Source organism: Bufo gargarizans, chromosome 9 (genome assembly GCF_014858855.1).
Source record: "Bufo gargarizans isolate SCDJY-AF-19 chromosome 9, ASM1485885v1, whole genome shotgun sequence".
NCBI classification, from domain to species: Eukaryota; Metazoa; Chordata; class Amphibia; order Anura; family Bufonidae; genus Bufo; species Bufo gargarizans.
The window spans coordinates 76,400,846-76,415,700 of NC_058088.1; the positions used below are offsets into that span (position 1 = coordinate 76,400,846).

The 14,855-nt window shown below is 45.1% G+C and overlaps 1 protein-coding gene across 2 annotated transcripts in view; it reads left to right on the forward strand.

Moving 5' to 3' along the window:
- The window catches only part of MTMR1 (myotubularin related protein 1), a 97,569-nt gene that overhangs the window by 19,989 nt on the left and 62,725 nt on the right, over nt 1–14,855 (forward strand). For both annotated transcript variants that reach the window (XM_044306048.1, XM_044306050.1), the window contains 2 exons: nt 12,375–12,450; nt 14,520–14,614. In XM_044306048.1, coding sequence (XP_044161983.1) covers nt 12,375–12,450; nt 14,520–14,614 — 171 coding nt within the window. The remainder of the gene's footprint in view (nt 1–12,374; nt 12,451–14,519; nt 14,615–14,855) is intronic.

Below are 14,855 nucleotides of genomic sequence, written 5' to 3' on the forward strand. Positions count from 1 at the left end.
AATTATTGACAGCAATAGCAAATAACGTCATAGTGGCACTGACATACATAGCTATGGGTAAACACCTGGCTGACGGTGGGACCCCTACCTATTAGCTGATTGAGAAGTCACTGGTGCCTTCTCATGGCTTTTCCTAGGCAAGTGACGACTCGTTCATTGCTCTTGTGACTTGGGAGCAGCTCAACCTAGGGGTGCACCAAAATTCCGGCGGCCGAAAATGGACCTAATCCATTTCGGCCGATATTGGTACATATCGGCAGAAAATATGGTTGGTTATATACGTTCGGTTGGCCGGCCGGCCGGCGGCGCCCCTCATGCTGTGCCTCCTAAACGCTTGCCGCTCTAAAGAATCTCCGGCTCAGTGCTGCGCAGCCTGCTGTGTCTGCTCTGTGCTACTGCTGTTGTTAGTGTAGCGTGGCCGAGCTCTGTTCGGTCCGCGGTACATGAGCTTTTGTTTCCTGTACCCGGCCGGACTGACAGGAAGTGCTCACTTAGTGTGCACTTCCTTTCAGTCCGGCCGGGTACAAGAAACAAAAGCTCCTGTACCGCGGACCGAACAGAGCTCGGCCACGCTACACAGGCTACACTAGAGGTGACAAGGGAGGGGGAGGGGGGTGTGTAAAATGAGAGTGACAAGGGGGTGTGTAAAATGAGAGTGACAAGGGGGTGTGTAAAATGAGAGTGACAAGGGGGTGTGTAAAATGAGAGTGACAAGGGGGGGGTGTAAAATGAGAGTGACAAGGGGGGGGGGTGTAAAATGAGAGTGACAAGGGGGGGGGGGTGTAAAATGAGAGTGACAAGGGGGGGGTGTAAAATGAGAGTGACAAGGGGGGGGGTGTAAAATGAGAGTGACAAGGGGGGGGGGTGTAAAATGAGAGTGACAAGGGGGGGGGGGTGTAAAATGAGAGTGACAAGGGGGGGGGGTGTAAAATGAGAGTGACAAGGGGGGGGTGTAAAATGAGAGTGACAAGGGGGGGGGTGTAAAATGAGTGACAAGGGGGGGGGTGTAAAATGAGTGACAAGGGGGGGTGTAAAATGAGAGTGACAAGGGGGGGTGTAAAATGAGAGTGACAAGGGGGGGGGTGTAAAATGAGTGACAAGGGGGGGGTGTAAAATGAGAGTGACAAGGGGGGGGTGTAAAATGAGAGTGACAAGGGGGGGTGTAAAATGAGAGTGACAAGGGGGGGGTGTAAAATGAGAGTGACAAGGGGGGGTGTAAAATGAGAGTGACAAGGGGGGGGTGTAAAATGAGAGTGACAAGGGGGGGTGTAAAATGAGAGTGACAAGGGGGGGGTGTAAAATGAGAGTGACAAGGGGGGGGTGTAAAATGAGAGTGACAAGGGGGGGGTGTAAAATGAGAGTGACAAGGGGGGGGTGTAAAATGAGAGTGACAAGGGGGGGGGTGTAAAATGAGAGTGACAAGGGGGGGGGTGTAAAATGAGAGTGACAAGGGGGGGGTGTAAAATGAGAGTGACAAGGGGGGGTGTAAAATGAGAGTGACAAGGGGTTTCGGTTTTCGGTCAAGGGCATCCTGAAGTTTCGGTTTCGGACCAGAATTTTCATTTCGCTGCACCCCTAACTCAACCCCATAGAAGTTAATGGGGCTGAGCGCGATACCAAGCACAGCCACCATACTATGTACAACGCTGTGCTTGGTGAGCCGGGAAAAGGCCGTGGCACTCACAGGAGCACTGGTGCCTTCTCCAAAAGCTTCTCCAGCTCCTCTGGATAGGTCATCAGCATCTGATCGGTGGGGGTCCGACACCGGTGACCCCTGCTGATCAGATACCAATGACCTATCCTGAGAAAAGGCCTTAAATGGGTTTTCCTAGAAATATTATCTGATGTATCTTTCTTTCTGGTGGGGGTCCGAGACTCCCCGACGATCAACCACAGCTTTCTCTCGGCTCACCAAGCCTTACACAGTATGGCATCTTGGAAAACCCCTTTAATGAACCCTCTGGAATTATATGGATTCGTATGGTTTCATGTAATCCACCGTTCTTGTTTGTTACTGGTGTGTAAGGATCCTTGACAGCTTGATCTATGTGTTGCTCGAGGCTGCTTCACATCATTGGAAGACGATCAATATTTGTGCAGCGTGATGCGGTTTGTTTAGTGCCATTCTTGCCCGGCCCAGCCCGCCTGATCCTCATCAACAGACAAGGCGTGCCTGATCCTCAACTTTTCAATGTGTTTACTGAGCTTAAGTGAACATCCGGTATTCAACATTAAACTAGCCGGTCAGCTTCAAGTAGTCTGTAAGAAATTTGTATATTAATCTCCTGGTTTCTGATTGTCCTCCTTCCATGTTACATAAGGTTATCACTTTACTGCAGTAAACCCCAATATGTCTTTCCCCTATATCACTCTCACAGGGGTCCTGGAAGGTGAGACCTGAGGACTTATTTGTTGGGGTCCTTACATTGCAGGTCTGCTTTAGATGTCGTGACATGGGGGAACGCTGTGGTCCCTCGCAACCTTTTTTAACAAACTAGGGAATTACAGATTGATTGCTTTTTATTCCCTCAAAAAGATAAATACCTGTACCTCCAAAAGTTCTCCTCTCAGCCTTTTTAAAGGCTGTGGACACCTCTGACATGGAAATAATGATTTTAAATCAGATAGTGGAAAAAATCTATGCAATGTTGCCCATAGCCTTTTAAAAGTGACCGTCTGTTTCAAGAAAAAAAATCACATTAACCTAGGAATTACAGAACACTTACCTGGTGGCCTCCTTTTCAGCTGCAGATCGACCAATTTCTAAGCTCTTTTTTTTGCCATCCATGATGGCTGCAGCACTTCTCAGACTACCTGGTGTACACTGTGCATTTCTAGTCCAAGATACTTCCTTCTGCCCTCAGATTGGTCAACACTGTGCGCGTGAACGGTGCCGGACAATCCAAGAGCAGGGCTGGACAAGCAGGAAGTGTTTTGGACTAGGTCTGGATGAGTTCTCGATATTTTTTCAATACTTTGATACCTGGTTTGATATACTAGGGCTGGAGTTTTTTCGATACTAAGCTGCGCTATTGCACAGCCTAGTATCAGTCGCTATCAGAGAACATGGCGCGCATTATGAGCAGGGAATTGTATGGAGCGGGGTGTTGTGGTTTGCTAGCTGTATAATACAGCAAACAACCGACCGCAATGACCATTATCAGCCATCACGCCGAAACTGGTCAATTAACCCCTCAGATGGCGCATTTAACAGTGATGGTGGCATCTGTGAGGCAAGGCACAGCTCATCAGGAAGTGTGTCAGAATCCCATTCACCCTAATAGATCTCTATTAGGATGAGTAGGATAAGGGATCAAAAGATTCAGAGCCCACTACTAGAGAATCACAAAGCTGTACAGAGAAAGGGGCAATAATAAAATTGCCCCCTACATAGCGCTTAAAATGATTACTACTGGTAATACAGACCGCAGTGTTATCGCATCCTGGTTTAGGCTCCATATTGCTTGCCGGCCATAACCATTACTTGTTTCTTGTTTTGTTTCTTTGTCTCTGTGATGTTTTACGGTGAATAAGGTTTTATGCTATATACCAAACATCTGCACCACTTTATATGTAAAGGGTAAATATTCCTGTAATGGTTTAATTAATTTAAATGTGTATTTGTGCATTGCATTGCTGATAATAACTGGATTGCTTACAGGTAAATGTTAGTGTGAGTACGATATCCATCCTGTAATGGTGCCTGATATTCTGTTTGATAATGCAAGAGGCATGATGGTTACATCTCCACTGTCTGATCAGTGATCCGCGTAACCGCTCTGCTGTATTTATTACATGCATGTTGTTGTGTGTCTGGCTGCTTTCAAATGCTGTCTTGTAATTGCTTGTCTGTCATGTTATGTATGTCTTCCGCTGAATTCTATGCTCAAACTTGCAGTGCACAAGTTTCCGTGATGTGCAGCGTAAGCATTTCAGCTATGTGTGTTTTGTCTGAAAATGACCTATTGTTTAAATCAAGTCTTTATGTTTAAAGGGGTAATCGCATGATTAACGTAAAAAAAAAAAAAAAAATCAAAATCGGACATCCTATTGTGCATGACATTCTCTTTGTAACCAAGCTAGAACCAGACCTGTACCTCACATAGATCCGGAGATCTCCGCATTCATTGCGCCAATTGCTCTGCTATATTTAAAGCTGGCCGCTCAGGGGGCATGTCCTTTCTGCTGCAGCCCTCTCACGATCACAGCTCAGATGGATTGTCCTTTCTGCTGCAGCTCCCTCCCTGTAACTCTCACAGCTTCTAACAGTAGGATAGAACGGAGCATGTGCGTCCACCTCAGCGTGGTGGACAGAGAAATAAGGAAATGAACAAACAGCAGGTGGTGCTATACAGATGCATTTTATTGATTAGCTCATTGAGTGTGCTAGAGTTTTCTTTTAAGGGTACTTTCACACTAGCGGCAAGGACATGTCGTACTTTTAGTCCGGCCGCCTCTCGGCATGCGCTGCCGCTGGATCTCCGCTCACCTCCATTAAGTCAATGGGGCCGGAGCTGTAGTCCGGGGACACGCGTGCACTAGCGGCAAGACGGATCTGACAGGCTGTTCACCCTCCAGAACAGCCTGCCGGAGTTCCTTTCCGCTAGTGTGAAACTAGCCTTAAATATTTGTTTACTAACGGCTTTAAAACCAAGAAGAAATAGAAACGTACAATTGCATCAAATGAGTGGTGACACAATAGAGGTATTACATATGAAATAGTCTAATGATCAGACAGCCTCGTAGAGCAGGTATCTTGAGGAGGCTGCTCGAGTGCAGTAAATTTGTAATTGCATGCAAGTGCAAAAATATTCCGATCAAGGTTGTGGTTTGAAAAATGTAGAATATTTTTCATGGGACAACCACCTTAACATATGTTCAAAGAAATGTTGGTGCATCCTAGAATACACTAGCCAATGAACCTAATAATAGGCTGACACCTCAGCAGTCGTCTCATAGACAGATTCCATAGACAAGATCCACCACTCACAGTAGGTGTTTGACATATCTACTCCCTCCCTGCAGAATGACCTCTGCACAGGTCACAGAGCATGTCTAGAAAACTATCCTATCGAGTCCCTTCCAGTCTATTATGTCTATGGTCCATGTGGCTCTCAGAATATCTCAGAAGGCTGTTGACAACAGATCAGACATGATGGTTGCCCCCAGAAAATATAATTTGAAAAAAGAATAATTACCATTTGGTTTTATTTATTAGCATTGTATGTGGAACATTCCTTTACAACACACAAACTATATAAAAAAAAAAAGAAGAACTGTGTATCTGGCCTTTTGGAGCTGATATCCGGGGCACTCGCAGGGTCCCTGCAGCTCCCAAGTGCAGGTGCATGGTCTGAATACATAGGTACTGTATTGATCTCATGGAACTGTTCTCTGCTGATATATTTGGTGCAGATGATGCCCTTGAGGCCATGACAACTCAACAACCCTCACCGAGGAGTAATTCTAAGATGTATACTCCTACTGCAGTGGTTGGAAGTGGAGTGTTTCCTATATGAACAAATACCCGTGTAGCATTCCTTCCCCTTGTTCCGCATGTGGTGACTTACCTGCCAAAGAGGACATTTAGCCTCCACTTTGTGTGTACTTATGGCTAACGTCTTGAACTTGTCTTTAAGTCTAACCTGTCCTTTTATCTGTTGTCTGCATGATTATTTCTCTCTTGTTGCCCCTGTTCTGTCCCGCCTCGTACATACACAGGATATACAGGACGAGCACAATGGCTACCATTCCGAAACGGAGGCTGAGCAGTTGGCAAGTTGTACCCCTATATTTTATATCACCGTAGTGCATGTCTCTAGGTTTTAGATCTATCCTAGAACAATCCATCATGTACGTATACTGCTCATTTAGAAGCCATCATCACCCGTGAGAACACCATATGTTATAGACTACGCCATTAAGGCCTGGGCGAGTGACTACGGTCATACTGCATTGGACGTGAAGTCATAGAACATAGGCCACCGTTCACCTGACTGAGGCCAAAAGAGTATGCTTCCACTGGGTTGGGGAGTTCCAACATACCATAAAACACTGTATAATATGACTTGAAACATTCATATGACCTTGTTCATTTTCCCATTCATTTCCATTGAAGTCACGAGTCGTTTAGGACTGGTCAAGGGGGTTGTTCCATAATGATACTTTATCACCTGTCCTCAGGATAGATGATGAAAGTATGATCAGTGGGGATCCAACCACTGACCCCCTTCCATCCCAGCTAAAAGGATGTGGATCGTGTCCCTCAAGGGTCAGGCATGGGTGCTGCCACTCCCTTCGAAGTCTACAGGACTGCCAAAGTCAAGTACAGCACTCGTCTGCCTCAGGCAATCCCAATGAATTTAATAGAGAGGCAGGGAACATTCTTAACCAGCGAACCATTCAAACAGGGGACACGGGGTCTCCATTCTCATAATTGGTGAGGAACCCAGTGGTTGGACCCCCACCAATAGACACTTATCACCTATTCTGTGGATCGGTGAGATGTTGCCATTTTAGGAACATCATTTTAAACAATGTTCTCTACCTGGTACTTTACTTAAAGTTTCTGCCACATGTGAATGAGGTTTTGTAAAGCACTTTATTTTACTTTCGTTGAGGATTTTTTCCACTGAACATAACCCTACATTGTCAGATTGTACTGCCTCATTCTCACAGGGTAGTATTGAGGCATCAGATATGATATAGCTCTTAGCTGTTATTTTTCATACACATTTTAATTAAAATTTTATAATTTTCTCTTTTGATTGGGGTTATTTCTTGTTTTAGCAGAATGTCTGTAAACCTAAGTTGACTTTAGATTGATCCTTGGTTTACATTAGGGAGAGAAATACATCAGATTGGTTGGATTATCCCTCTCTAGTCCTGTTTGTTTCTCAGATATTAGTTATGTCAAGGGTACCTGGCAGCCACTCACCCTCAACCAGGCATGTTATCAAGGAATCAATGCTTCTGTTTTTTTCATTGAATTGCATGTGCTTGGTTATAAAAAAAAAACATTTTTATTGGATTTAATGACACATTTTGCTTTGTATTGCTTCTGAAGCTGCCATGTATTTACACTATGTAGCAAGCTGCAGAATGTCCTTCTTTTCTGTAAAAAAAAAAATCCATCAGTCTGGCCTTCTGAAGGTTGTAGTCTGCAGTCCCTCTTTTCCCTAGAGAATGATCTTTATGATTTATAATCAAATCCTAGATGAACTGTGATTTGGTCATAAATCAGCTTAGAAGGTTGCTCAGGTGAGAAGCCAGTCGGGGAGATATATCAAAACTTCCAAATCCATCCGCCAGTCTTGAACTCCCTGCGCTGGCGTGAAGCCTCTTAACAAATCAGGCGCATCTCTACTCTGCCGTGCGCCCGAAACTGAAGTCTACGCCAGTTATAGGCTGGTGTAGTCTTCAGCTATAACTTCTTCCACTTTCTGGCAAAAGCTAAGCCACGACCCCTTTTTCTTCTGAAGAGTGCTGAGAAGCTTAAAAAGTTGCACATTATGGTGCACACATACCGTGCGCCATAATCTGTGACTTTTTTTATGCCACAGTTGTGGCAGATAGGCCTTGATAAATGTCTCTCGGTATTATAAAATGGCATTGTTCAACTTGCTCTATAGTCTGTATGCGATGCATTTGGAAAGTCTTCAGACCCTTTCACTTTTTTACATTTTGTTACGTTGCTATCTTGTGATAAAATAAAAAATATATAAAAATTTCCCCCATCATTCTACCCCATAATGAGAAACCAGAATGATGTAAATCTGCTAATTTATTGAAAAGTAAAAACTAAAATCTTGCATTGACATAAGTACTCAGACCCTTTGCTCAATACTTAGTTGAAGCACCTTTGGCAGCAATTACAGCCTCCAATGTTCTTGGGTATGATGCCACAAGGTTTGCACACCTAGATTTGGTGATTTTTTTTTTCTGCCATTCTTCTCTGCAGATCCTCTTTAAACTTTGTCAGGTTGGATGTGGACCGTCAGTGGACAGCCATTTTCAGGTCTCTCCAGACATGTTCGATTGGGTTCAAGTCAGGGCTCTGGCTCGGCCACTTAAAGGGTTTCTACCACTTCGTTGCACATATTTAGCTGTCAGACACTAGCGATCCACTAGCGTCTGCTCTGCCCAACCATCCTAATATAATTGCTTTTGGGGCAGCCGTTTTGCTAAAAAAAGAACTTTTATTAATATGCAAATGAGCCTCTAGGTGCTATGGGGGCGTCATTAGCACCTAGAGGCTCTGTCTACCTTCAGAAACTGCCGCCGCCCAGAGCGTCCCTCCAGCCCGCCCATCTCCTCCTGAATGCGATCCTCCTTGTGAGCGCCTGTATTCGGCGCATGCGCAGTGAATGTCTGACAGCTTCCCTGCTCAGACATCTCCACTGCGCCTGTTCCTCGGAGCACTATGGCGTCATCGCGCAGGCGCAGTGGAGATGTCTGAGCAAGGAAGCGGTCAGACATTCACTGCGCATGCGCAGAATACATACGCTCACAAGGAGGATCGCATTCAGGAGGAGATGGGCGGGCTGGAGGGACGCGCTGGGCGGCTGCAGTTTCTGAAGGTAGACGGAGCCTCTAGGTGCTAATGACGCCCCCATAGCACCTAGAGGCTCATTAGCATATTAATAAAAGTTCTTTTTTTAGCAAAACGGCTGCCCCAAAAGCAATTATATTAGGATGGTTGGGCAGAGCAGACACTAGCGGATCGCTAGTGTCTGACAGCTAAATATGTGACACCGAAGTGGTAGAAACCCTTTAAGGACATTCACAGAGTTGTCCCTGTCACTCCTGTGTTGTCTTTGCTGTTCTTAGGGTCATTGTTTTATTGGATGATGAACCTTTGGCCCAGTCTGAGGTCCAGAGCACTCTGGACCAGGTTTTCACCAATATCTCTGTACTTTGGTCAGGGTTGAGGGAAAGCTGAATGGAACAGTCTCCCTGTCCCAGCCTCTAAAAAATACCCCACATCATGAAGCTGTTTCCACCATGCTTTGTTGTAGGGTGGTATTGGGAAGTGATGAGCGGTGCCTGTATGCATGTGGAACCGCAGAGTCAACCAACAGATTTAGCTTTGGGCTAAACCTAAGGGCGTTATCCTGGAAGTCCCCTGTATTCACCCTTTAACCCCTATACAGGGATCTGGACTTCACTGCAGGGGAGCCACCAAGTCACTACCTCCTGAAATAGTCTGTGTGGTTGACTGCTGACCCACAGTGGTCAGAGATACCAGTATGGAGCACCAAGGGATCAGGCAAAATCGTAGTTGGGGACAGACTTATATCAGGACGGACGGAGTTCAGGCAGTCTGGTAAACAACAGTCTGAGGTCAGCACACCTTTGCTAGAACTAGCAGGCTAGCAAACCTATTGCTCAGGCACTCTCCCATAGGGAAAGGTGCCTTAAGTGGTCAGCCATAGGCTGGAGTGCACACCAAGGTCTCCTTAAGAACCAGAGGCAGCGCTTGCTTGCCCTATTGTCCGAAGGTAAAGGCCTTTGCCGGCAAGGACCAGGCCTCAGCCTGCAGGAGGTGGTGTCAGACACCGCTGGCCAGACCCACCGCAAGGAGGCAGAGAGGGGCTCTTGCGTCTGGGCTACAGGTGAAGCCACAAATGGGTGAGTAAAGCAGCAACGTGTTGGCCTGGAAAAGCGGGACAGCGGCGAACACGCGCCACCCTCACCTGATTACTTAGTTTGCCAGGGGGGGGCCAGCTCTAGGAAGAGTCATGGTTATTCCAAACGTCTTCCATATAAGAATTATGAAAGCCACTGTGCTCTTGGCAACTTTTTCCTTTTTAATAAATTTGAAAAAAGTTCTTCAATTCTGTTTTTACTTTCCTATTATTGGATATTGAGTGCAGATGGGGGGAAACGTGAATGTTTGTTTTTTATTTTTAATACAAGGCCGCAAATTAACAAAATGTGAAAAAAGTGAAAGGATCTGAAGACTTTTCGGATGCACTGTAGATGCCAGATACAGAAGCCAAATGAGGCTTTTAATTAAACCCAATAAGAGGAAACATTTTTATAACTAAATGCATGCAATTCAATAAGCCTGTAAGGATGGAATTACACATTGTGGCCATGTCGCCTTACTGATGTCACCTTGAGTTGCTGATGTACAGCTTTTTTACATGTGGCTTTTCTGCACAGTTTTAAAAAAAAATTGCCTTTCAAAATCCTAGTAAACTCCTTTTTAAAAGGAGTGAACAGGGTTAGAAGCACGTTGCTTTCTTTCACAAACAGCACCACACGTGTTCACAGGTCATGTGTGGCATTGCGGCTCAGCCCCTTTCCCAGTGGAGCTGCGCTAAAATACCAGACACAACCCCTGGACAGGCATGGTGCCAGTTTAAGAAGAAAGCGGTATTTTTCTAATCCTGGATAACCCCTTCAATTTATATTTCTCCCAGTAGGTTACACTGTAGTGGTCCATAAAACACTGCACCATCGGATTTTATTGTTTGCTTTCAGTTCTACATTAAAGGGGTTGTCTGACTTAAAAAAAAATCTCGGGCAGCCCCTGTAAATGGTCCAAAAAAATAAAATAAAAATCAATACCTCTTTTGTCCCTTGCCACTTCCACTGTTCTCCACTTCTCCCCGCTGCTGTTTGTTTTCTTGACTGCAGTGGTGACGTTGTGTGCACACAGGTCACTGCTGCAGCCATTCACTGGCCTCTGCAGCATTGTTCCATATACAGCTGATTGGCTGCACCGTAACCTGTCTGCATTTAACGTCACCAGGCAAATGACATCAGCGGTGCAAAACCGTATCGCTGGTAGCAGCAGGGGGAAAAGGGGTAAGTACGACATCTTTCGGTATTTTTAGCTCATTTACAGGGAGTGTAAACTTAAAAAAAAAAAAAAAAACTCTAGTTAGAAAGCTATTTTAAAGAGTTCCTCTTCAAATTATAAATTTACACTATAAAAAGGTTATCCAACCCCTCTAATGCCTGGGCCCCTCCTATAGATTGTACTCTCCCCACGTCACTCCCGATGCCTGCACGGAACTGCTGCATCAAAACAACCGGCGACCGCGTGGGGAAAGATTTGCAGCCAATAGCAGGCTCGTTCCCGTCACGACCTGCTATTGGCAGACCCCCCCAGCCCCGAGCCCCCACCGTGGCCAGATGTTTTGATCCATGCAGGCATCAGGAGCGACGCTGGTGTTGGGGGGGAGGGGTAAGTACAACCTGTATGAGAAGCCCGGGCATTATAGGGTTTGGATAACCCCTTTAAGGGCTTATTCATGTGTCAGTGATTCCTGTCTAGTGCTGTCCGTTATCTCCAGACAGAATATGGATCTGTTGAACTTCCTACCAGTTTTTTCCCCACAGACTGTTGGTTGGTAGGAAAAAGATGGAAGCATGCACTAGGTTGGCTCATTTTGCTGACAGATCACACCCATGCTACAGACAGCACACTGATGCCATGCGTGTCTGGGCCTTTTTATTTTTTACTGATCCATTACATAGAAAATTCATAAAAAATTTTGCAAAGAAAAAGTTTGCCTTTTTCTTGGTTGCAAAAAAAAAAAAGATCAACCACAGTAAAAAAAAAAATTTAACCTTTGCTATCCGCAAAACTGACACAGACCTGTGAATAAGGCCAAACTTTCTAAATGCATCACATTACTTGTACTGATCCTAAGTTACAGCCTGTATTATACCCCAGAGCTGCATTCACAATTCTGCTGGTTGTTGTGAAATGCAGTGCAGGCAGCAGGTTATAGAGCTGGAGGAGCTGAGCGGTTTCATACGGTATATAGTTTTGTGGGAAAGATTCGGTAAAACTTGTAATTGTATATATTTAATAACCAGTAAGAGGCACGTAGTAGCTATCACCTGGTCCCTCAGCATTTTGCAGTGTCATTTATTGGGTCTAGATGCGCTTTAGAATTTAAGCATCTCCCATTAATGGCTCGTATTGTGTGCGCTGCCCGTTTTTGCGGGCTCCATTCAACCTACAGAACTAGGGCTTCCATTGATTTTGATTCTTTACGCCTGTCTCTCGCTGTATATAAAAGCTGTACATTGATTTATGCGCCTGACCTCCCGGTAGAGAGCTTCATAATACCGACATGTCTGTAACTTCATGTGCATTACCATTATGACCAGCCCGCAGAAATCAATGTCTGCCCTGGATGTTTGGCCATAGAAAAGACAGAGAAAGATGACATTTATTATACATGAGCTAATGGCTGTGGCAGGAGGTGATGTAGACTGGATGGAGCCTGCTGTGTCCTAGTAATCCTGTATTCACCACCCATTCTGTAAGCGGCTATGCTCCTCCGAGGGGGGGGAAGAGTGCTTCTAGGAACACTTCAACTGGGATATGACACAGATTTTCTTTTTGCCAGGCTTTGAGAGATGGGAACAAGCTGGCACAGATGGAGGAGGCACCGCTTTTCCCTGGAGAGTCTATCAAGGCCATTGGTAAGTGGAGACGAGGATCACGTGGCCCTATGTAATACTCACCTGCTGGATATGTCTCTTTAGTTGACATTTACTATGGTGTATATAATATACAATATAACTTTATGGGAATCAGCGCTCAGGTGTGACCCCCCCCCCCCCCCCAAAATGCGCCATATATCCATAAAGGTTAATATTACAATTCTGTCCGCCAGCAGCCACCACTAGGGGGAGCTTAATGAGGACAGATTTATTAGTGGGTACACTGGAAACCATAGCAATAAGCTGCTAGGAAATAATTGGGACTGAATGTTAGACCTGTCCTGTGTAGAATGAATAGCAAAATTGTGGTCAAAGGTGGATTTTTCCTTTTTAAAAGAGTTGTTCGAGGAACAGCACCACATCTGTCCATGGGTTGTGTCTGTAACTGTGGCTCAGCTCCATTAAAGTGAATGGTTCAGAGCTGCAATACCACACTCAACCAGTGGGCAGACATGTTGATTTTTTTTTTTTTTTTTTTTTTGGGGGGGGGGGGGGGCTGCCATGTTTTTCTAACCCTGGGCAATCAGCGTTAGAATGGTTAACAAGGAACAGAGCCTCAGAATACCAAAAACAAATGACTATTTGCAACCATGCCTACATGGGTTCCCTTACTTTGGGCTAAAATAGGGGGTTAACATAGTTTATAATGCAGTAGGTAGCTAATGTACTTTAGGATGCTATAGTGGGTTCCCATCCACATATACCAGTTTTTACCCGGCTAGCAGTCTCCCATTTCGATGGCAGGAGCTCCCTTGCAGTCTCCTCCCAGGACATATCCTTGCAGGCACGGTTGTGGTAGAGTTGCACCTCTTATCCCATAACCCGGGTCATTCCTGCAGTAAAGTGATGAGCTTCTCCACATCAATCCATGGCATCTTGGTGGTATTGTTCTTATCACCAGTATAGCGAGGCCTAGCAGCACATGCTCTTCATCTGTTCCTGGGCCAGTTTGCGCAGTTACACATGGCTCAGAGGGCTGTCCCTGAGTTTCCAGGTCTGCACAATGAGGAGACTGCAATTCGAGGCCAAGAACAAGACACGTTCTATAATCTGAAGAATGGACATACAGATGCGGACAACACATGGATCTCATCCTTTGGCCGTCCACATTTTCTATGGACCCATAGAAATAAATGGGCCTGTGTGTGATCCGCAAAAATATGCGAATCTGATGTGGATGCAAATGCTGAAGGTTTTTGTTTTCGTGAGCTATCCAAGTGACTAATACCTATGCTGCACAAAGTGTTTTTTGGCAGCCTTTTTCTGTTAGGTGAACCTCCGATGTTAAAGGGGTCCTCTCACTTCAGCAAATAGCATTTATTATGTGCAGAAAGTTATTCCAAGCACTTACTAATGTATAGTGATTCTCCATATTGCCTCCTTTGCTGGTTGGATTCCTTTTTCCATCACATTATACACTGCTTGTTTCCATGGTTACGGCCACCCTGCAATCCAGCAGCAGTGGTGGTCGTGCTTGCCCACTATAGGAAAAAGCACCATCCTATGTGAGCTCGCACAGTCTTGGCCACCAGAGAGGCCAGTGCCTTTTCCTATATTGTACAGGCACAACCACCGCTGATGGATTGCAGGGTGGTCGTATGTAAGCCCTTGAGACAAGCAGTGTATAATGTGATGGAAAAAGGAATCAAGCCAGCAAAGGAGGCAATATGGACAATAACAATACATTAGTAAGTGCCTTGTATTAGCATTTATCATGTAGAAATAAAAGTTATTTGCTGAAGTGACACAACTCCTTTAAGTTGATTGCTGGGGTTCAGTTGTCATTGTCGGGGTACCTGACGCTTCATCTACACAATGCTTGCCACAATAGAGAGTCTCTAATAAAAAATAAAAAAAACGGTAACTCTTATTTTTGGTAGATTTCACCTGTGTTTACATGGTCGGCCAGATGTATTAATTTGATGGCCTCTACTTCAGATTCTTCTGAACTTGCTGATGAATGGGTTTAGAGGCTTGACTCATGGTGCTTAGTCTGCTTCAGCCAAGCCTTCCTCCACTCTTTCATAAAATATGATTTTATTTTACAGCTAAGGATGTCATGTATATCTGTCCATTTTGGGGAGCCGTGAGTGGGACGCTAACAGTAACGGATTTCAAGATGTACTTCAAAAATGTTGAAAGGGTAAGTGGTCACCAGAAATGTAGTAATTTAGACCAGAAGCTATAAAACCCACAGGTCCATAGCTTGGACAAACCACATATATCTGTTGGCCTTTGGCGGTGTGTGCACTGACGCCGCTTCTCTGTCTCGGGCCACACCACTGATCACACACTTAGCGTTTTATGTTAAGATTTTTCTACTGAAAAAAAAAAGTCAAGGACAGTTAAAGTGCCCTTAGAGAGGCGCACCAACATTGGAAACA